The 23139-nt window shown below is 40.4% G+C and overlaps 1 protein-coding gene across 2 annotated transcripts in view; it reads left to right on the top strand.

Annotated features, from left to right (window-relative positions):
• Positions 1 to 23139, top strand: part of ATRNL1 (attractin like 1) — a 976173-nt gene that overhangs the window by 888443 nt on the left and 64591 nt on the right. Inside the window, exons 28-29 of one of the 2 annotated variants that reach the window (XM_065552410.1) lie at positions 5015 to 5129; positions 9052 to 9191. In XM_065552410.1, coding sequence (XP_065408482.1) covers positions 5015 to 5129; positions 9052 to 9176 — 240 coding nt within the window. In that variant the 3' untranslated portion in view covers positions 9177 to 9191. Of the gene's footprint in view, positions 1 to 5014; positions 5130 to 9051; positions 9192 to 23139 lie in introns of those variants that run through there. The other variant, XM_005293856.5, reaches the window with a different exon arrangement.

Here is a 23139-nt window from a genome sequence, read left to right as displayed (position 1 = left end):
TCTGTATTGTCACAGACATACTTGCTGACTGGTATTTTGAAATCAATTGCCAAAATAATTGAAACTGATTATATTTTCTTATTTTGACAAAATATAAAGAATTTTGAATAATTTTAATATATTGTGTGCAGAATTTTAATTTTTTTGGTGCAGAATTCCCCCACGAGTAAGTGATGTTTGCCACCATTATATTGTTCACCCTACTCATGAGGTATAGCCCTTTTCCCCAGTCTTGTCTATTTAGACTGTAAACTCTTTGGGGCACAGACTGCCTGCCACTCTATTTATACGGTGCCTAGCACAAAGAGGCCCATTTTTAGTTGATTAGGTACTACTGTAGTAAATATTGATTGTGATAATAACTACTCTTATAGTTTTTATACAATTCTCCTTGATTTGTAATGCAGTTGTAGAAACTTTAAAAGTATTTTTTTTCCAATAACAAACTGGTATTTCTTTTTTGTGTGTGAATCTAGTGAAGCTAACATTAAAATGGCTCCTTTATTTTTCTTTTACATCTTTGTTATGATAGGAGAGGACTCCAGAGCTCTAGAAATAAGAGGCCAGATGCTTGGCTGGTGTGCATAATTATAGCTCCACTGAAGTCAGTTTACATAAGCTGAGGATCTGGCTTTCTTTTTTATCAGCTGCTCCTGGACCTCTGTTCAAAGGACCAACAAAAAGCCTAAGCATGTCAGAGGTCTCATTTTGAACTTAACTGCTGCAATGGGACGAATTTCATCTACATTCCTTTTGTAGATGCTACAAAAATCATAACTGTTCTTAAGTTGTGGGGTTTTTTTAGGTGGGAGGGGTTCATCAGATGTGAGGGATTTTAATACATCTTGATTTGTTATCCACTAGATCAGTGTTCCCCAAACTTGGGACACCGCTTGTGTAGGGAAAGCCCCTAGCAGGCCGGGCCGGTTTATTTACCTGCCGTGTTCGCAGGTGCGGCCCATCGTGGCTCCCACTGGCCGCGGTTCGCCGCTCCAGGCCAATGGGAGCTGCTGGAAGCGGCGGCCAGTATGTCCCTCGGCCTGCGCCGCTTAATCTTAAATTAGATTAGATTAGACTAAATACATCTACAAAAATGCCTCTAAAATATTTGCCACCTATGTACTGAAAATAACATGTTTATCTATTGTTAAATTTACTGCAGTTTGCTCTCGATTCTTATCTCCACTGAACTGTAATACATTTTGGTTACTTGGAGGTAGTTAAATAGAAACTAATAATTGTTTTTCATGATGGAAGGGAATTTGTTTTCTTCCCTTTATATCCAGTAGTTTGCTGCATATTTAACTTGCCTAAACTATCATTCCTCTTAGTATATTTGAACCAGTTGACATTTATATGTACTTTGCATTTTGCATGTAAATGGAAAAGTTTAATAGCTTTGAATCTCAAATCAAAACATTCAGATTTCTCTCTTTTGCCTTGCAACATGACAGACTCACTCTCTAAATATTTACAGACAAGAAAGAGAAATGAATACTTATGCTGATTTTGACCTAACATTTTCAGAAATATCTTCAGTGCTTGATTAAACATTTAAGCTCTGAAATGGGAAACGCGTATCACTTAGTGAGCACAAAATATGGAAACATGACTAATTGTAAAAACTCATTTTAGAACCTTATCGCTTTTTGGGTTTGTATGCTGCTCTGTGTTCCTTCAGCTGCTAGAGGCTTGAGGCTTGGTAACTCAAGAAGAATATGGCTGCAACCATTTATTCCGATAGTTAATTTTAAATGAACAGATTTATGAGACTAATAAAAGGAAAAAGCTTTATAATGACACAAATCCACTGCCATCACAAGTATTGGGCTATAACTACAAAGGGAACTTTAGACTCAGTGCTACAATACCTAATGTGTCCTGACCCCAGGTGGCTTTCATAGCCCCGAGTCAGGCACCCAGGCTCCCTATATGATCCATTAGGAGAGCTTCAAGCCTAAGAATGAGATTCACTAAAGCCAATATGCTGAGAGGGAAGTGTGATTAACTTGAACAAGAGTGTTGCCAAGCTTAAAATGAACAACAGTATTGCCAGTGTTAGGTCTAAAACTTCCGGAAGCTTTATAGAGCAAGCTTTGCAAAATTAAGCTGCAACTTGTGGTCAAAAGACACCTGCAACCAGACAACGTTTTATGCTGACTCCTATATGGTAAAATAGGTCATGCCCACGGGTACCGCTTATTAAGACCACTTTTGAAACTTGTGGTTAAGAGACGCTGCAGCCAGAGAACCGATTCCTATGTGGTTTTGATGGGCTAGGCCTTCAGGCATAGGTTACCAAAATAACCTTACCCACAATCAAGACAATAGCCCATTAGAGATAAGTTATATCCTTGTAACCTAAAAAACTAAAGCACCAATTGCCTATTAGAAAAAACACAGTCAAGACAATGGGCTATATGGAAATAAGTTATCTCCTTGTGCATAACTTATAAAACTAAAACAACAATTGGATATCAAAACAACCACAATCACAATAAAATTCGGCCTTCCCTAATTGGTTAACCTGCTTCAAAACATGGTGGGCAGATGAGATTAAATGTGTAGAGCCTCACGTGGATTTGTGTGTGTGTCTTGGTCTAAGAGGTCATTCTCTTTGATCGGTCTGACCCACACACCCCTGAACCGAGGAGACCTGAACCGACTATCTGTACCTGGCCAGTGCAAAGAGCGATCGACTAAAGGGTAACGTATTCTCGGTAGGGTAAGGTTTTGAAGTAAAATAGTCTGGTTGCATGCAGAATAAGGTAACGGAGTAAAGAAGTCTGGGTTGCTCAAGCTGATTTGATCTCAAGTTGTACTGACACTATAGTATTAAGAATGGTAGTGTCAGGATAATTTGATCTCAGGTTATATTAATGCTGCAGTATTAAAAATAGTAGTAAAAGTTTAATACTAGTGTTAAGTTGTTTAGAAATAGTAGTAAGTTGTTAATCAATTTATAGTATCTTTGTTTGTACTTGTGTTTATGAAGGGCAGGAATAGTACTTGTAAGTTTAAGAGTTAATGAGTAATAATAGCTTTGCATGTACTCGTGCCTGTCATCAGTAAAAATTGCCAATGTTAAGGACATGCTTTTATAGTAATAAGTAGCTAATGCATAACATTACCTGTACTTGTGCTTGTTTGCAATATAATTTGTTATTTATATTAATCCTTATTCAATGCTGGTCTTTAATTTTTCTTTTCCTCTTCTGTCTGTGTTGCATTTATAGCTGTAAGTCATTAAAAGCCTTTCTTGAGGAATAATCAGTAGTTTTAATTTCTTTATACGGGCACCACTTAACCTCATTACATCTTGTTGAGTGGTGGGAAGTAGTGATGACCCAGAGCCCCATTTGGGCCCTGATGTGTATCCCCTTCTTCCTATATCTCCGCAGGGAGTTGCCTACTAAACTAGCCAGGAGGAAATGCTGAGAAGGGTGTGACCTAAACCTCACCCCTCAAAGGGAGTTAGGTGCTTAACTCTGGATCAGGGAAAAGTGCCTCCCTCCACTTCACGGACATGAACTCTTGCCTGGATTTAGATGCCTAAGCCAAGTCAACCTTTTGGTGTGCATGCCTTTAAGCCCAATAGAATCATTCTTATTCTCTCTTATCCAGTGCCTAGGGCATTCACTTGGGAGGTGGGTGACCTGGATATTCGTCCTCCAAATCAGGCAGAATGGGGATTTGAACCCACCTCACCCACATCCTTTGTGAGTGCTCTAAACACTGGGCTCTTTGGTATTAGGGGCCATCCCCTGCTGCTGCTGGCTGTGTTTTGTGGGAGGTCTGATCCCGTAGATGGCCTCTGAGAACACCTACTTGAGCAGGGCCGCTGACAAGATAGGCAGGGAACACCTAATTTTAGGATCCTGTCAGGTGTTAGCCACTGAGAAGCTCAGTGACATCAGGATTTAGGCAATTTTGCACTTGCCCATTAGCAGAAATTTAGGCACCCGGAGTATTTTACCAAAAGAAACCTAAGTGCCTAGGTACTTTAGGCACCTACAGGATTGAGCAACAACTGAGTAGGGACTTTGAGGATATAAATTTTGGATTTAGGTGCCTAAAGTGCCTCTAGCCCCTGGTGGATCTAATCCATGGTGGTCTCGGTTTTCTATGAAAGAAAGCATATTAAGGTGTCCACTACAAAAACAGCATTTGCCAACAGTTACTACACTTATTATTTAAGTGTTGACACTGAGCTCACTGCTGTGTATAACATGAAATCTGGGGACTCCCTGCCCCAGAGAGCTCACACACTAACCAAAGGAGGCAAACAGGATGCTGTGGAAAATCCAAGAGGGAATGACAAGGTTTATATATGTTTGTGGACTGACTTATTTATTTATGACTAAGTTTATATCTGTCCATTTATTATTATTTTATTGTTGAGTCACTTCTTGTGGACACAGTGAGAGAAGTGAGTCATTTGGGGGGATAGGAATGAAGGATCAATGGTTGGTTGATGGGCAGGCCAGAAAAGGAGGGCATTCCATGGATGACATAGAAAAAGACATGGATATATTTATCAAAGAAATGGCTAGATGGGTCATCAACATCATTGTGAGTGACACAGACTGGATGACATGAAATGAGACTAGATTATAGAGGTATGCAGAGTTGGAGTTGTTTCACACCTTTTTTAGTATTATGAAAATATGGGAAACGTGGTACTATCTCTCAGATTCCACTGTACCATGTCTGAGCAAAAGCTGCTGTTTGCTGTGACTAATAAGTTCATATCACTAAGTTTGTTGAGAAACAAACTGGTAAATACAATTTTCTGGTGTTTGTGATCATTTTTTCCATTTAATTAGATATGCAGTGTTGTCTATTAAAGCCCATATTTAAGTCAATTAAAGGGGGGTGGGACAGTCTGTAAATGTGAGGGACTAATTGAGAAAAGTATCTGCAGACCAGCATCACTGGGCTTCAGATTAAAGTTTTATAAGTAGAAATGGAAAATAATCTGTATCACACATTACAAAATTATTTTCTTTTTCAGGGCGCTCCTAAACCAATTGCCATTGAGCCTTGTTCAGGAAACAAAGCAGCCGTCCTTACTGTATTTTTATGTCTACCGAGAGGATCATCAGGCGTCCCACCCCCTGGTCAATCAGGTAAGAGTCACATTGGTAATCTTTAAGATTATGATCCTGCAAAGCAGTCTGCCTGGGAAGAATCCCAATTTAATGTACTCAGTGTGGACATAAGGGTCTGCCCAGACAAGTCGCTTTTAGGATCAGGACCAGTAGATAATGGGTACTTTAGTATACTAGCTGATGAATTTTCATTATTAAGGTTGCAGTTTAAATTTAATCTGACATCTCAAGTGAAATGACCATGTATATTTCATACTGGTGAGCATTCTCCACTCAGCAGCTGAACACATCAGCTTCTTTTCAAGTTGCTTTGAACCGAGAGAAATAAAACGATCCTGACATTACCGAATCCATTGAGTTTGCTTTGTGTTTCCAGTTAGGCCTTTTAACCTCTTTCAGTTAGAATGCTAGCATTTCCCAGAATGCCAGCGAAATGAATGCAAGGGATGTGTGAGTGTGTATAGCTGCTTCATTAGTGAGGTGTTCACTTTGGAAATCATCCCAGATCACTTTAAATTGGCATTTCCATTATCAGGGAGCATTTCCCATTGTAATCCACCTCATCTGATTTTTGCCAGATTGTTCTACAAAACTGTTCTTACAAAATGGCCTTGAACAGAAAATAGCTGTGTGCGCTCCATTAATCCTTTGAATGCTAAGTGTGACACTCTATATCATGGGGGAGCACCCTGTAACCCCCATATTCCTCATTTATATATAATTGTGATATTGCATATAAAACATGCCATGTGAGGTACTGGGGAAAGGTTATGATCTGCTGAAAGCCATTGTTCTATCTAAATATGTATATCATCAATACTTATTAAATTATAAGAATTGTGTTGTATGGTTTTCACTAAAATATGCTGTGGATTTGGGAAGTGCCCAGATACTAGCTCTCCAGAGACAACAACAAGGGAGATAACCAGCGCCCGGGTGGGTGCCGAACAGACATCACCAGCCATCGTCCAGCAGAGGATTACAATTCAATGACTCATTCACAGGAGACACACTAGGGTATTACTTCAACTTGTGATTTAGCAATGCCCACCAGACCTGCCTGGACTTGTGTTCTCCAAGCACGTGAACTGAGAGTATAAAACAGAACACAGGGGCCCCATGCTTTGTCTTTTCTCCTCCCCCCACCTATGCTGCAAGCAACAAGGACATTGAGAAGACTGAAAACTCCAGCAGGGGAGACTGGCCAAGGTTTCAAGGGTGAAACCTGTGTACTATGAACTGCAATATCCAGTGGCGTGAGAGAAAATGCTTAATCTAGATGTTGCCCAGGCTAATAGGGTTGAGAGTGTAGACTGCCTGCTTATATTTTCTTTTCTTTTGGTAACCCCTCTGACTTTTTGTCTATCACTTATAATCACTTAAAATCTATCTTTTGCAGTTGATAAACTTGTTTTACTGTTTATCTTTACCAGTGAGTTTGCCTGAAGTGTTTGGTAAATCTGCTCAGGTTTACAAAGGCAGGTGTATATCCACTTTCCATTGATGAAGCAGTGAACCAATTAATAAACTTGCACTGCTTGTCTTGAGCAGTGCAAGATGGTATATTCCTGAGGTACAAGGCTGGGGGGGATTCAGCTGGTGCCTTTCTCTGTGTGATTCATGAGTGACTCTGGAAGTATTCATGCAATCTAGCTAGGTGTGGGTCTCCACATGCTGTTGTGCTGAGCAATAACAGTGCCTGGAGGGGTTTGCTGCTTGTCACTAGTAAAGCATTGTGAGAGACAGCCCAGGATGGAGAATTAAGGGGGCACAGCCGTCCCACAGTCCCAGGCTGCACCCCAGGGATCCCGTCACACTAAGTATAATATATATTTTATTGTATTATATATAAAATGGTCATGACAAAAGAGTTAGTAGAGTAATCTGGCACAGATCAGATCTGGTAGATTATTATGAGTTGCCAGATAATGGAAATGCTGTTTCAAAATTAACTGGGATACTTTCCAAAACAACTACTTCCATAATGAAAAATAAGTTATGTAGTATGTGCGCAGATACTGCAATATGCTAGACCAGAGGTGGGCAAACTACGGCCTGCGGGACCGTCCTGCCCCGCCCCTGAGCTCCTGGCCCGGGAGGCTAGCCCCCGGCCCCTCCCCTGCTGTTCCCCCTCCAATGCAGCCTCAGCTCACTGCGCTGCCGGCGCAATGCTCTGGGCGGCGAGCTCTTGTCGGGCAGCACAGCCGCAGAGCCACGGCCTGACCCAGTGCTCTGCTGCACAGTGGCGTGGCTGGCTCCAGCCGGGCAGCGCAGCTGTAGCGCCACCAGCCACCGGTGCTCTAAGCAGCACAGTAAGGGGACAGGGAGCAGGGAGCGTTGGATAGAGGGCAGGGGAGTTCGGGGTGCTGGTCGGGGTGGTCAGAGGGCAGGGAACAGGGGGGTTGAATGGGGGCAGGAATCCCGGGGGGGGGGTCAGTCAGGAAGGGAGGGGGTTGGATGGATCGACGGGAGGCAGTCAGGGGCAGGGGTTCTGGGAGCGGTCAGGGAGAAGGGGTGGTTGGATGAGGCAGAGGTCCCGGGGGGCAGTCAGGAAGGAGAGGAGGGGTTGGATAGGGTGGCGGGGGGCAGTCAGGGGCGGGGGAGTCTGGGGGCCGTCAGGGAGCAGGGAACAGGGGTTGGATGGGACAGGAGTCCTGGGGGGTCCATCGGGTCCAAGAAGCAGGGGGGTTGGATGGGGGTGGGGGCCAGGTCACGCCTGGCTGTTTGGGGAGGAATAGCCTCCCCTAACTGGCCCTCCATACACTTTCGGAAACCCGATGTGGCCCTCAGGCCAAAAAGTTTGCCCGCCCCTGTGCTAGACAGTGTGGTTTATGAATAACTTGTACTCTTAAATAGCCAAAACTATATCCTCTTAACCTTCAAAAATCCATTTGAGATTAAAAAGTATTGAATAATGACGATGGGCAGAATTGGTTGCCCAGTGAAGAAATCAGCAGGACCCATCGTTATTTCTTCCCCTTTTGGGATGATCACTATCTGTTCTATTAAAGATTCCTTTCTCTCCTTTAGCAGTGAGGTGAGGATTTAGTTTTTCAGATGCTGCTGCTTTTGTGTTGGAATATCTTTTCTGGTAGTATTATGTAAATAGGGGTGATACTGTGGGGAATGGTGATCAGGGAAAAGGGTGCATAGAATATATCTGGTTCACATTTTAACAAAATGAAGCAAAGACATAATCATGATTAAAACCCTTACTTGTTCTCTTCTTAAAACAGAAATCTATGATAAGAAAAAAATAAAAGTAACTTCTGAAACCTGAGATTAAGATGTTTCTCAGTGTTTTTTGTTTTTATTTATTTACCCATGATGTTTATCTATAGTAAAAATAGTATTTGGAAAGTTATTTTTGAACCAAATTTGCTTCACCTTTTGCTATTTTAAAGAATAATCACCACCCTGTGCTGTGATTCACTGGTCACCAAAAGAATGTAATTTTCAAAGTAGGAGTTAAATACAAAAGTGTGAGTGCGCCATTTTGAACATTTGAGTTTACATGGAGTTTGCCATATTTATGTTTTTACAGTTGAAAAATGACACTGTCTCCTGCTTCTACTTTATTTTATTACTTATTCTACCTTACATTAGCTTTACAAGCAAATATTTCAACAATATTCCTTTGTTTATTACTAGATTCTTTGTCAGACTTTTAATGTTTATAAATCTGTGAAATTTTTAAATTCCTTCAGCAGCTTTCATTTCGTTCAGGGTCAAAAGAGAGCAAAACTGCTTGATGTTTGCAACTGTGCCGATTCATCCATTAGATTATATTGCTATAATCTTTTTTCTTAAGTGTAATGAATTTTGGTACTTGTGGACTGCTATCACTGTATGTAGTCATGCATAAGGTAGGCAGAAGCTATTATGCAAGTTTCTTGGCATACCTGTAGCTCTACTAATTCATTTCATTCCTATCCTGCAGCACTACCTGCTGTTTCATTCTTGGGCTTCCTGGAAGCAGACACTGCCAACTGTGCCAAGCTGTTTGAAATTATATGGAGCTTTTTGCTGCTAACATATGTTTGCTATGCAGTCGGTTTCCTTTAAGACTGAAGCTAAGTTAAAACAGTGATGTTCAGGTTGAGGGAAGTTATACGTTCAATAATTATACAACACCAAATAATCTTAGATTATCATGTTACTTGTATATAACTTCCCTAGAGCTCTTTACATGCATTTTAGGATAAAACTGTCATTGAAGCAAATAATTATTTAACAATTATAAAATAAGACAATAATGTTGATTCTCATTTTATAACAAAAGAATGTGGGGTTTATTACTAATGAGCTTATAGCTGCAAAGTGTTGGAATAGAATAAATATTTTTTCATTCTGGTTTTAAAAATCCCAGTAGTCAGGAGGCCTAATTCTTCTCTCAGATGCCCAGGCCAACTTTTTATTGAAGTCAATGGGGTTATATCCCTGTCTTTGAGTGCCGAAGGGGAAAGGAGCCAAACAATTTTTTGGGGCACATATTTAAAGTAACTGTGATGGGGTGTTCACCTTCACACAAACCCTGAATGGCGTAATATGGGTCACAATGGACCTGCTGCACCTCGAGGGAAGCCAGTGATTGTTAAGCACTAATTGAAGATGAAGTCCAGCTGTGGGAGGAGCTGGGCTAGATGTATAAAGTCAGAAAGTGAGCGCAGAAAGGGACTGCAGGGAGGAGGTCTACAGTTACTTCCTAGATGGAAAGAGAGTTGGAGAGGGTCAAGGAGGAAATCCAGAGAGAGAGTAAGTGCTGGGGTCCTGTCCTGACTAGAGGCCTAAAGGGGCCACAGTGTGAGCAGCTGAGGGAAAGGGGCTCCAGATGGGTCAAGAACTAATTCCCAGATCTAGTCACAAGGAGGTGCACGTGGGGTGGGTGGAATCTCTTCACATAAGCACTGATTAACAAATACATTTAGCCTGGATTTGAGGAGAAATGAGAACCAAATCCCTGGTGAGGGATATCAGTAAGGTGCAGATCAAGGAAAATTTACTGTGTTAGAAATTAATTTTTAGTAGCAGATTTGCTGAACAGATCACACACCTTCTCTTGCTCCTTAGCATTGTCTCCTCAGCTGCTTTGTAGCGAAGCATCAATATTAAAATCCAAAGGTTCAGACATAATAGCTGTTCTCTATACAATGCATACATAAGGTGTAATAAGAAAAATAGCTTTTTCTAAGACATAAGGCCCATATGTGTCCTCCACGTTTTACTGTACCATGCCAGAGATCATTCACTACTGTTACAATCTCTGACCTTAGACTTAAAGTACCCTAAATGATTCATTGTACCAAGGGAGAACTGTTAGTGAGGGCAGCTGTATGCAAGGTTCTAACAAGGACTAAATTATACATCAGAAATGGTATGGGCAGTAAACAAAACAAATCAGACAATAAGAATGTGAGGGAAAAGAGGATAACACATGAACTGTTTATTAAAAAAAAAAGATGCCAAAGATATGAGCAAGTGAAAGACTAAGGCAATGCTCTCGATGGGGGTGTAATTTCTAAAGCTCACTAACATGTTGTGCATTAATTGGTCCATGCAGACCCTGCTGGTGTGCACTAAAGGTTCCCTCATGAGCTTTAACATAGTACTGTTTCAAACAGCACTATTAAAACACACCAGTAGGGTCTATACAGATCAACTAATCTGTAACATATTAGTTTGCTGTACAGTTCGCACTCCTGTAGAGTGCATTACCCCACCATGCAGATTAGCCCTAAGAAATGACTAATTCAAGGCTTGGATGTACAGCTCTGGGGATAGGTTGAACAACATTGAGAGAATAATCCATCAATGGAATAAATTCTCCAGAATGAAGAATTGAGACCGTGTTGCGATGAACAGTAAAACCAACAAGAACTCACACTTTGGAGTATGAAGTTACTGGACAAAGTTTATGAAACTGACAAATGTTGGCATGTTCCTTACATAGTTAAAGAAAAATGAAAGGAGAAAGTGAATAATGCAATATGATAATTCTTTAAAAACAAAGATTTCAGAGTGAGAAAGAGATGCAAATGATGTAAAAACAAGTTACTTTTCCAGCAACGAAACATCCACTATTCCAGTTGGGGCTGGCAGTAGTGCCTCTTAAGCTTGTCTGGCACTTCCCATTATAAGAACCTGATTTCAGTTGCTTATAACATTGCCAAACTTTAACCATTTGGGCTGAAGTTTTATATGCTGTGTGTTTGCCTTAGACTTGCTGGGGTTTTTTTTTTCTTTTTTCTTTTTTTTTTTAATTTTCAGCCAAAATCATCCCACTGGCCTCACAGAGCAACTAAATATGTTTCACCTCACGGCCATGGTGGCAAAGCTGGGCATTTTCTTTGATGGCTGCACTCAATTCTCCAAGCACTGGAACTGAGAGCAAGGAGTCTGACTATCCTGTGTTGTCAGAGACCGCCCCACCCCGCCCCACCCCCACTGGGCTCAGGTAGCATGGAGGAGGAAGCTGTCTGATTCAAACGCAGAGGGGGACAAAAGCCAGGCCATGGAGGATGAAAAACAGTAAATTGTAGCAAGGAGTCTAGTGAGACTAGGACTCACGGTTGGGGAGAAAACCTAGGACTGTGGGAGCAAGGAGGTTGCAAAAGAGGGTCAGAAGCTGACTGGGAGAGAAGCAGCGGGGAGGCTAGGAACCAGCAGAATGAGAGGCTAGGAATAGCTGGACAAAGAGACTGGGACTTGGAGCCCAGGTGGGGGAAGGGAGGCTTGGATTCTTTGAGCCAGGGGACTTGAACAGGGAGTGGGGAAGCTAGGGAAATAGGTGTGGGGAACTGGGAATCAATTGGCTGGAGTTGGCAGGGGGAACACAGAAATCAGATAAGGTAGGTGTGGAGAGAGACAGGCAACCTTAATTCTGACATTTCCAACGTTTTGAATGCTTGACTTTGCAATCTTAATGATGATCTTTTAATATAGTTGGTATGTAATATATAAATACGTTGGATGTAAGGGTAATAAGTCAAAGGATAAGCATTCCATTGGTACATATAAGAACACTTATTTGCAGGTGTGAATCAACAATAAAATAAAACATGCTTATTAATGAAAAAACTTGTAATAAAATAGTTTTAACAGTGGGAGTTCTGGAACCCATCCAAGTTTTGGAATCTACTTAGGGACTTCCTGTTGCAATGCCTATAATTATGAATGATAGATGTAAAATTAAGTAGACTTCTTCAATGTTGCTACCTGAAAGCTACTCTCTGATATCTTAGGATCAAAAATAGAACTTCACATAATTCTTTACACATTGGATATAGTATTCAATCCCATTTAATTGACAAGCTACAGTAGAATCATAGAATCAATAAATTATTGTACCATCTGTCTCTTCCCCTTACCATCATAATAAAAAATGACTCATTAAGTGTTCTACAAGACGGTTATCTCTGGATAGAAGTCTCTGTAACAAGGATTTTTGCTTGATTTCTTGATTAAAATGCAAAGAAATGGTGGTCCCTATCATAAGAGACACGTGAATGTAAAAAATACGTTAATTGTGAGGAGTTGTAGCATATTACATTTAAAGACATAATACAAAAATAATTCTGATGCTTGAAAACAAAAACTCATTGAGATTTTGTAATTGTTTGGAAAAAATGTTTAGGCCCAGTCACACATTCATACATGTACATGTAACTCATTGTGCAATTCAGTGGGGCTGCTAATGCACCTCTGAGGGACCCGTAGGTCCTCAGCACTTTTAGTTGCCACAAAAATGTTTTTGGCTGAAAACTTAACACTGTAAAAATAATAAATGTAAATGTATGATGATCATAATATCGGATCAAAAAGATCCTCCAATGAAAAATGTTAGTAAATGATGTTGATAGGAATAAGCTGTTACCAAACAAATGCAGAGGATGGTGGCTGCAATGCATGTTGATATCTTTGTGCTGAATCTGTTATGGCCTTTTTCTCTAGTTGGAAGGTGTTTATCATAGCAGTGTAGACCCTGAGAGAAGTGAAAATACACAACAAATTAATGCAAAAACAATATAGTGGAACAAAAGTGAAATGATTACAATAATATATATAAAATGACAATTCATTAAGGGCTTGAGCGTGCACAGTGCAGATGCAGAGTGTTTCACATATGAGCAAGGTAAAGAGATGAGAACCACAGGAAGAACAGCAGAATGTAATCTGCATTAATGAGTGCTGCTTTGTGGCCGCTGCGTTACTCCAGCTTCTTTTTTTACTTTGCTCCTTGGAGTATAAGGGAAGAGGTGTGCGAAGAGCGTAAGGCGTACTTCTGTTCGGTGCAGAAGACTATCCATAATCCTTGATTTTATTTGTGGCTATGAGTAGTCTCTGTTCACACTTGCACTGGAATGCAACAGCCTCGTATCAAGTAGTAAATCTCTAATGTATTAGTAGCTTTCCTAATACACATTGATTGTACAAAAGATTCTTTGGCTGATGCATGTATTTCAGTGTACTATATGATATGGCATTAAACATTTATATAGTGTCACACATATCCACGGTACTTTAAAAAACACAGAATAAGACTTTGTACCTAAAGCCAAAACTGAAGATGGTAGTTAAGAGTAGTCAGGGAAGCATAATCGGTGACTATTTAGTATAGGAAAGATATATTCAAGAAGCTAGTTATAAAGAAGGATGTGAAGGATAGGAAGGGAATAAAATGGGAGATGCTTCTAAGCATAGAGGTAAACATGAAAGCAAAGCATAGAGAGCATAAAGGAAACAATGAATAAAGAGAATTGAGAGTAGCAAGAGGAAATAAGAGTGGAGGTGGAGGTGGGAAGAAGATTATATAGTGCATTGAAAGGCAGAACAAGAAGCCTTAAATATGATGCTTTAGAAGATATAATAGGAATTGTCCTCTCCCCAGGTCATTTACTGCACCCATCAAAATAGTGTCCGGACATCTTACAAATGTATAAACGTAGACACACATCTCTCTGTTGCATGTTCATTTCTGCTGTTTATGCACATCTCTATGGTATCTGTCATCCCTCCTTCCTTAGGGCATTTGGGGTTCTCTGGTTTGGGGGTTTGGGAGTGGTGGTTTTCTTTATTTTTATGTTGTTGATGGAAGGTGAAATTTAGCAAGAATATTTTGCATTTGCAATGTCACACATTATTTGGATTGACTAGAGGTAGAAGAAAAATCAAGGAGACCCAAGACATCTAACTGGGAGACATAAGCAGGAAGCCTTTGTAAGAACTGTGGGAAACGTGACCATATAGCACCAGCATTCATCAAAAGGAGAGAATTGAAAATGTTAGCCATGATGTGGTTTGTCCCAGGAAGGCATTGAAAAATCCCACCATTTAATCCACATATTCTGAAGTGCCAGTATTGTATGTTGCGAATTGGGATGAGCTAAACTAAACTAAAATGAAACAAATAAGCCAGTGGTGAGAGCACTCAGCCAGTTCAGATCCCCACTCTGCCTGAGCTGGAGCAGGGATTTTAATCTGACTCTGTCAGATCCCAGGGGAGTACCCTTGCCCCGGGCTACAGAATATTTTACTGGCCCAATGAATATTTAAGTATTTATACAAAATGAAACAGCTTCAAGAGCAGAGACTGAGAGAGACCCACCACAGAATACCCGATAGCCCACTAGTACGGGCATTTACCTGAGAGGTGGGAGACCTGAGTTTAAGTTCCTCCTCTGAATCAGAAAGACTGGGGAGATTAACCCTGGTCTCTCACATCCTGGGTGCATGTTCTAACTAGTGGGCTTCTGGCTTCCGGGTATCCTAGAGGACATCACTGGCAGTAATTTAGGTGCCTAAAAGGTTAGGAAGGGGTTTTGAGGATCTAGATTTTGGACTTAGGTGTTCATGGACCTAAAGACCCTTGTTGATCTAGGTGGTTGACCCTGCAATGCAATTTCAAATCTTACCTTCCAGAGGCACATAGTTTTATGCATTTGACCAGGAGTTCTTGTCACAAATCTGTCCATGGTAGGGCACCCCCACTAGACTATGTGGGGAGTGCACTCACATGATCCAATTGCTCCATCCCCACCCCGTGGGTACTACAGGACATCTTTCCAGCAGGCTGGCACTCACCTTTCGTCCAGGGTCTCTCAGCTGTCTCATCCCCTCTCTGTGTTCCCAGTGATGCCACCAAACAATCCATAGTCAACAAGAGGGATTAAGCAAAAGAAACGTAAAGGAAAAACCTGTAAGCAGCTCCCTCCAGGAGACGGGCCTCTCTTACTTCAGAGGGGCTCTGGGAGTATCAATGTCCACTTCAGAGTTAACTGGGCCCCAGTGCAAGCCTCAGTTTTCCCCCTTTAACTCTGGGGTTCTTAACCTTCCTTCTGTGAGTGAAGGGGCTCTGTAGGCTGTCAGTCCTTTCTCCAAAGCAGGAGAAGCTGAACATTATATATTCTCTTCCCTGGGATGCCCCCAACTGAGTGGAGTTCCCTCTTTTTAACTCCTCCTGCAGTCCTGGCATGATTTGCAGGTGCAGCAGGGCAGAGACACTCCAGCCCAAAGCAGCTCCGTAATCTCTTTCATGCTAGTGCAGGGTTTATTTATCCTGTCACAATTCTGTATTAGATGGTTATTTTGAATGTCTCTGTGAATAACATAGTGTCTTCAGGGATGCTTACCCTTACTGTTATAGATTGTGTGCAGCTTCAACATAATCCATCTCTTTCTTCTATGGTATGTTTAGAGCACACTTCACCCTGCTGTAAATTGGTAATTCCATTGAAGGATATTGTATCTCAGTTACCACAATACCAGTGAAGAGTTTAAAAATGTTCAAACAAATTTCCTGAAATGTGAGAGAGAAAATCAGAATTACCTTGATAGGAATTTAGGGTTAGACATGAACATTAAAATCATTATTAGAATTGATTAAGAGGTGACTTCAGGTTACAGATATTCAGAAATCATTATGCCTGTGACAACTAGATTGTAGTGTAAAGAAGTCAAGTCTGGAGCTCTTCTTTTCAGTTCTGTATAGCTACTTTGCAAATCAGCTTTGTGAGTAATGGTGTGTGGACATTTTGTGCTCATCTGTTCTGGAGATCATCTTACTAAAAGGGTTGCTTTCTCTTACCTAGTCAGACCTATTTTTAGGTGTAACTATATTCCTTCAGTGCTTAGTTCCCTTCCTCCTTTCTGTATCAAATGAAGGAACAGACTTTGTTTATAGTATTAATACTTTGAAGAGACACACATTTGTAAGTGGCAGATGGTGCTGATGCTTGCTTTAAAAAATACTTATGTTAATACCAAACAACAAAGTAAATCAACAGGATTCTTCCAATATCAGTAGCAAAAAAATATATATATATATTTTTTGTAACCTGCGGGGTAAAGTCTTCACGTAAAAGGCATTAAAATTTGCAGCACATACATATTAGAACTGATGAAGTAGCTGTACTTGATTTTGTTTGGCCTTATTTTTAGAATTTGAGGCAGTTCTGTTGTAAATGAGTTTTAAAATCAATCTAGCTATATTAGCTTGATTTCTTTATATTTCTCAGACACTTATCTGGAAAGGCGATAAGCATTTTAATTTGAAGTGCAATATACAGCATAATGTAGGCTATGTATCTTCCACAAAGTTGGGCAAGAGTAGCTCAATAATTGGCAAATAAAGGTTACATGCAGCATCCCCAGCAGTTTTAAGAAAAAGGCACATGTGGCTGCTTTTGGAATAATACACTGGTATTTCAAATGTAACAGGGACTTGTTTTAATGAGAGGCCCCTTAATAAAAACAATAAGAGAACTTTAATTGTCTACCGCAAGTTACTCATGATCCAAACCAAAACTTTTACTGACCTTCCACAGTCCTGGGACCAGATTTTTTCCCCTGCTTTGGACCTTGCGGCATCATATATGCCCCAGTTCTACAAACACTTAGGTACATACTCAACTTTACACACATAGTAGCCTGTTAAAGTTAAGCCCAGATGTAGAAGTTCCCAGGACTGAGGCATTATACCTGTGTAAAGTGAGTGTAAGAGACTACTAAATTATGTGTAAATGGCTACACAAGATATCAGGCAGTAATGGAACAGCCCCTAGTGTTTTTATATTACAAGAAAATTAGCACCAGTACATATAGAGGTGGCTTCCTTTTTTCGTCGTCATTAAAATATAAGTGTTTTTCTTTGTATTTTCAGAAAGAAGCTAGTCTTTTCTCATTAGGCATGTTAGGCCTTGTCTACACACTAGAGTTTTGTTGACAAAAGTTAAGCCGCTTTAATTAAACCTCTGTTGCATGTCCACATTCTGTTCCTTGGGTCAGCAGAGCACATCCACACTAGCAGCTCATGCATTGACACAGAGAGCAGTGCATCGTGGGTAGCTATCCCACTGTGCAACTGGCGGCGTGGTGCTTTGGGAAGGGTTTGCAATGCCTCATGGGGTACAGCATCACATGATGCAGGTTTCTCAATCTTTCCATGGGCATCCTACTAAATTACCAGCTGCTTTTCAACTGAAGTGTATATCGGGTAAGGGGGGAAGCATGTGTGACAGGGAGTGTGTATGTCAAGGGGGGACAGAGACAGAGTGTGTGTTGGGGAAGTACGTGTGTTGGGGGAGAGTGAGTGTGTTGGCATGCTGTCTCTTTAAATTCAGACAGCAGCCAGAGCAACAAATCTTAAGGCGGGGGAGGGGGACACTCCCAGCACATCAGCCCCCAGCTCTGCACAGCAATCTTTACCTTGCCCCATTGCAGCAGCACTCCAATTTGTTCTCCCAGAGCTGCCTCAGCTACCAGGAGCCTGTGAGCTCTCCAGGCTGAGAAATGTCAAACTTCCTGGAACTTTGAAAGGGGAGGGGCACATGCCTGCCTACCTAGATGCAGTGCAGCCGAGTTCAAAACAGTGAGCAAAGCGGTCACAGTGGGCATTGTGGAATACTGGGGGTGGCCACTTATGGCGACACAACGAATGGCAGCACCTACACTAATGCTTTGTCATTCAGCTTTGCCGCAAAAAGCCCTATGCTTCTCGTCGAGGTGGTTTAATTTTGTCAGCAAAACAGGAGTTTTGTAGTGTGTACAAGTACACTGTTTTATCGGCAAAAGCTGCCTTTTGCCAACAAACTGTGTAGTGTAGACAAGGCCTTAGATTGTCCATCTCTAAGTTACGTTTCATAATGTTGCTAAGCACCTAAATGCTCAAGGGCATAGCTCTCACATTCAAAATATTAAAGAGCCTCAATCTACCAGCATAGGAAAACAAGATTAATGTCCACTTACTAAAATTGATAGGCTGGCAAACAAGTTACATTTACAAGTACTCACGATTTTCAGTGATCCATTCAACTTTTCTCTAACAAAATTGAAGAAGAAAATTATTCCAACAGAAAATATAAAAGCAAAGCAAACATCAAGCTTTCTGCTTCAACTGAAATACAAAAAGGGCCCTCATCTAAAGAAATATGTTCAGTTTTTCTTCAGATATATACGTTTTAGCTTTGTGACTGCAAAAGAAAGTCAATAAAATACAATGGAGAAAATGATACACGCTTCTGAAAGAATTGGGGAAGATTTAGCTACACAACTCGCATTAAAGTCAATGGGAATTGCATAGGAACATAGGACTTATCATACTGGATCAGACCTGTAGTCCTTCTAGCCCAATATCTTGTCTCTGACAGTAGCCAGTGTTAGATGCTACAATGGAAGGTGCAAGAAACTGAACCTTAGGCAGATATTCCAAACACTGGAATTCCTCCTAACCCTTTTATTAAGAAATTGGCTTCAGCCCTGATGTATGAGGTTTACTATCAAATTCCAAAATTTGTCAGCATTATCAATTTTAACTCTGGAATTCTTGTTATCTAAATAAATGTCCTTTTTTAATCTTTTTAAGTTCTTGGCCTCAGTGACTTACACAGATTAATTATACAGTCTATGAAAAAATGTTTCATTGTAGCGACTGTGTATCTATGAATTTCATTGAATGCCCCTTTGTTCTTGGATTGTGAGACTGAGAGAACTGAAACTTCCACTATTCCATCTCTATACCATTCATTACTTTTATCATGTCCCTTCTTATTCATCTCCTTTCTAAAGTAAACAGTCACAGTCTTTTCAGTCTATGTCCCCAGTTATTTTTGTGGTGCTTCTCTGATCTCTCTTATTCAGCAATATTTTTTTAAGATGGAGTGACCTGTACCACACACAGTATTCAAGATGAGGTCACGTCCTTGATTTATGTAATGGCATTATAATTTTCTCTGTAGATGCATAGCTAAATCCTCTGCGACTTAGTATTAATAACTATGCATTTTTTGTTTAGCATTCAGAAAGGTGCTATGTGCTCTACAAACATAGAATATGACAAGTTCTTGTCCTGAAGAACTTATTGGCTAAGGGGACAACCCTGAAAAAAACTCACTCATTTGAGTAATTCTTATCTAAACAGTCCTACTGAAGTCTATGGAACTACTCACATGAGTAAGGGCTCCTGGTGAGTCCTTCAATAGATAACATGCAAAAAGCTGAAGGAAAATACAGTAACGGAACCTGAAGGTGCAAGAAACCGAACCTTAGGCAGATATTTCCTACACTAGGATTCCTCCTAAATTTTTATGAAGAAATTGGCTTCAGACCTGATGTATGAGGTTTAATATCGCATTACAAAATTTGTCAGCATTATCTATTTTAACTCTGGAGTTCTTGTAATTTAAATAAATGTCCTACCCTTTTTTAAATCTTTTTAGTTCTTGGCCTCAGTGACTTACGCTTAAATACAAAAAATATTATACAACTTTCCCTCTTATTTATTTTATTCCCCCTTTACTTTTTCATATTTAACCCAAGTCACACCAACCCACACTTATTTACTCACCATTGCAACTAATACCTTTATTAAAACTAGAATAATGACATGTTGTTTATTGAGTCAGTACAACTAGATGAAACTATAGCTGTGTCGTCTGCTATCCAACTATTAACATGTGTCCACTCTGAGTGAGAAGGATCCGTACATGAGAATCTCCTGTTTTACTGTCCACTCTCAAGTTGTGCTACAGGGAAAAATATCTTTAAAGCTGTCCAATGATCATTTCTTGTAGCGTGTTTGGATTGGCATTTGTGTGTTAGTGTTCACACTCATGGTGCCTAAGCTGTGAAAGAAAAACACATCAACCTTGTGTGTAGGATCCAGTCTGATTCACCCCAAGTTTGGACACATTGTTCCAATCACTGGAAAGCTTAGGCAGCAAAGAGGATGCAGGTGGAACTGCAAAGGCACTTGATGAGGCTGTAAAAGTTGTGAATGTTATTAATGGTAAGGCTACCACTGCACACCTTGTTCACTAGTTTATGTGAAGAGATGGACACTTAGCGCCATCAGTAGCTCTTCTATACTGAACCTCACAGGCTAACATATGGCATAGTTTTGGTCCATTTGTTTGAGCTCAGAGAAGAGGAAAGCATTTTCCTTGGTGATTGTAGGTTTGATGTAGCTGAATGTTTCACTAATCTATACTAGGTTGCTCTGAATGCTTTTTCTTCAGAGGCAGAATAGGACATGGATTCTCAGCCAGTGGATTGCAATTCTCATGAAGTATCAGGGGCTTGTGACTAGGTGTGCCCATCCCATATTGTTAAATGGAGGGGGGTTCTAGCAGGAGGGTTCTCTGCAAATTGAAGTCACCAAGACACAGGATTTGGGGACTTCATCAGCAGAAGGGTAGGGACGGTTTTGTGGCCTGCAGCATGCAGGGGGTCAGACCAGATGATCATAATGGTCCCTTCTGACCTTAAAGTCTATGAGTCTATGAGGTTCCCAAAGTGGTCCCAATATGAAAAAGGTTGAGAAATTGTGAACCTTAACTTCTCTGCCAGAATCTGTACTCCCTTAGCATAATGATCTCCCTGACACAAATCGGCAACTCTCTAAGATTGATCCGGCCTGTGTCACTATGCTATGAATGTAGCTACTCCTGACTGCCTGCAAACTCTTGCCTCCTGGACATCTGATGTCTTTCTTATGGGTCACTCCTAAAAGGAAAGAGCTATGGCTCCCTGCCTCATGTGGTTCCATGTGGGATGGGTCACTGGAAGGCCTTGAATAGCTCTAAGCTGGGGCTAGGGTACATGTGGGCAGGAAGGAGGGTTTTCGTTGGATCACTCTCCCCTGTGCCCTAATCTTGGAGGGGAGATATATTAAATATTTCTTTAAATATTGAAGAGTCAGTGTTTTTGTTGCATTTATAATCTGATTCATGCCCATCAAACTTGAATGATCTGTAATTTACATTAAATACATAATGTTTCTCAGGTGTGCAATGTCTAATCTGTAGTGAAGGAGGCCACAGGTTTAAAAGGGGTAAGAGAGCGGGAGGGGAAGAATGAAATTGATTAACATGTGCAAAGAAAATTAATTCCTGAATGAGAAACAGAAAATGTTGTGAAAATTTGGGTCTTCAAATTAAACTGGTCCCCCCCCAGGCAGGCCCTTAAGCACTCTGAAGGGCTAAGCTTTCTTTAGGTTAACACACGCTTACTTTGCTTTTTCTTCTTTTGATATGAAAAGAGAAAAGTTTTAAAGACAACTAACGTACACATGAAGTTCCTATTTTAGGACTTTATTGAGAAACTAGTTGTACTCTGTTTATATATCAAGTTTAGTATATGCTGGATGGGAAGGTCCTGACTCTTTCTATTTCACCAGTGCAATTTATTCCACACAAATTTAAATATCGGGTGAGCAAATATCTCTCCCAGTTTTAATGTATGCAGCTGGGATTTTTAGGACACTAGTGCTGTAAAGCAGTGTTGTCTTTTATGGATAAAATTATACTCTTGTTATTGAAGTTGCAGAGAGTGTTCCTTGTCGATTTACCAGAGTGCATGTGGCAGCACACTGTATAACCTCTTATGTCTACCAAAAAGATGTGAAAACTGCAGACAAGATGGACTATTAGCATGAGCTGACTGCTTCAAGCATGCAATATCCACATACTGTATAAATAACAAATATGTTTTATAGACATGGCTTGTTTTATAGACATGTCTGGTGCCTCTGAAAGTAGAATTTTGCCTTAACTATTTTCTGAAGATCTTGCTTGGGCTGGGGGGCTGTAAAAGTTGTGTTGCTAAAATTTGAGCATACAGAACACATGTCTAGTCAAGTTGCAATATTAGGTAAAGTGAATATAGCACTGTGCAAATGACACATTGGATGGTAAGTGTCTTTTATGCTTGAGATAGGTGGCCTGCTTTAAGAGTCAGTCAACATACAGTAGGTGGAGCAGATGGCTTGCTGTAAAATTAGCATCATAAACCTTTCAAGGATAAAGTAATCTATGATTTAAATCTTTCAACAGGGATCCCATCACCTCCCCTTCTTCCCTCTATACTTTAAATTCCTTGAATAGAAGCACCTGTTTTATCAACAGAAGAAAAATCTTCACAAACCCACCATCGGACAGACATAGATTGTGAATTGCCCTGTTTCTTAGCCTTGCCATCATGAAAGGTCTCATACATCACCGGGGCAGTGCAATTGCCCATAATCTAGCTTCCCACATTTGTTTTATCATCCTTTTGGGTTAAAATGCTTGTGCTACATATTTTGGGATAAAGCTGTCCAAAATTATACAGAGACCAATCAGACTTATCATTTGATGGCATCCATCTGTTTATTTATGAAACCATTAAAGACTTATTGAGTTACTAGGCTATGGAGAAAATAAATTGAGTTATCATTTATAGTTAAATTCAAACCTTGCATCTGCCGTCTTTTCAGCTTGTGTGGTGTACTCTGAAATTACACTGACTTGCAGACCTACACTTCAAGAATACGTTTGCTTCACAGCCTTTTTATGCCATTTCAAGAGAATTTCTAATGCACGAGCAATTTATGGTTCAGGAAAATGTTGACAGAAGGATGTCAGCGCTTTCTGTTGTTAGTAGTTTAAAAGAATGATAGGGACAGTTCTGGTTTAAAAGTAGCACTTAAAAGTTTGCCGCTGTTCAACTTCTAGAATCATTTTATCTAACCCTTTTCAATCAGCATTGTTCAACTGCT

The sequence above is a fragment of the Chrysemys picta genome, chromosome 7 (genome assembly GCF_011386835.1).
Source record: "Chrysemys picta bellii isolate R12L10 chromosome 7, ASM1138683v2, whole genome shotgun sequence".
Classification (NCBI taxonomy): Eukaryota; Metazoa; Chordata; order Testudines; family Emydidae; genus Chrysemys; species Chrysemys picta.
The sequence above is the reverse complement of the archived record's forward strand: the minus strand, read 5'-3'. Positions and strand labels throughout refer to the sequence as shown.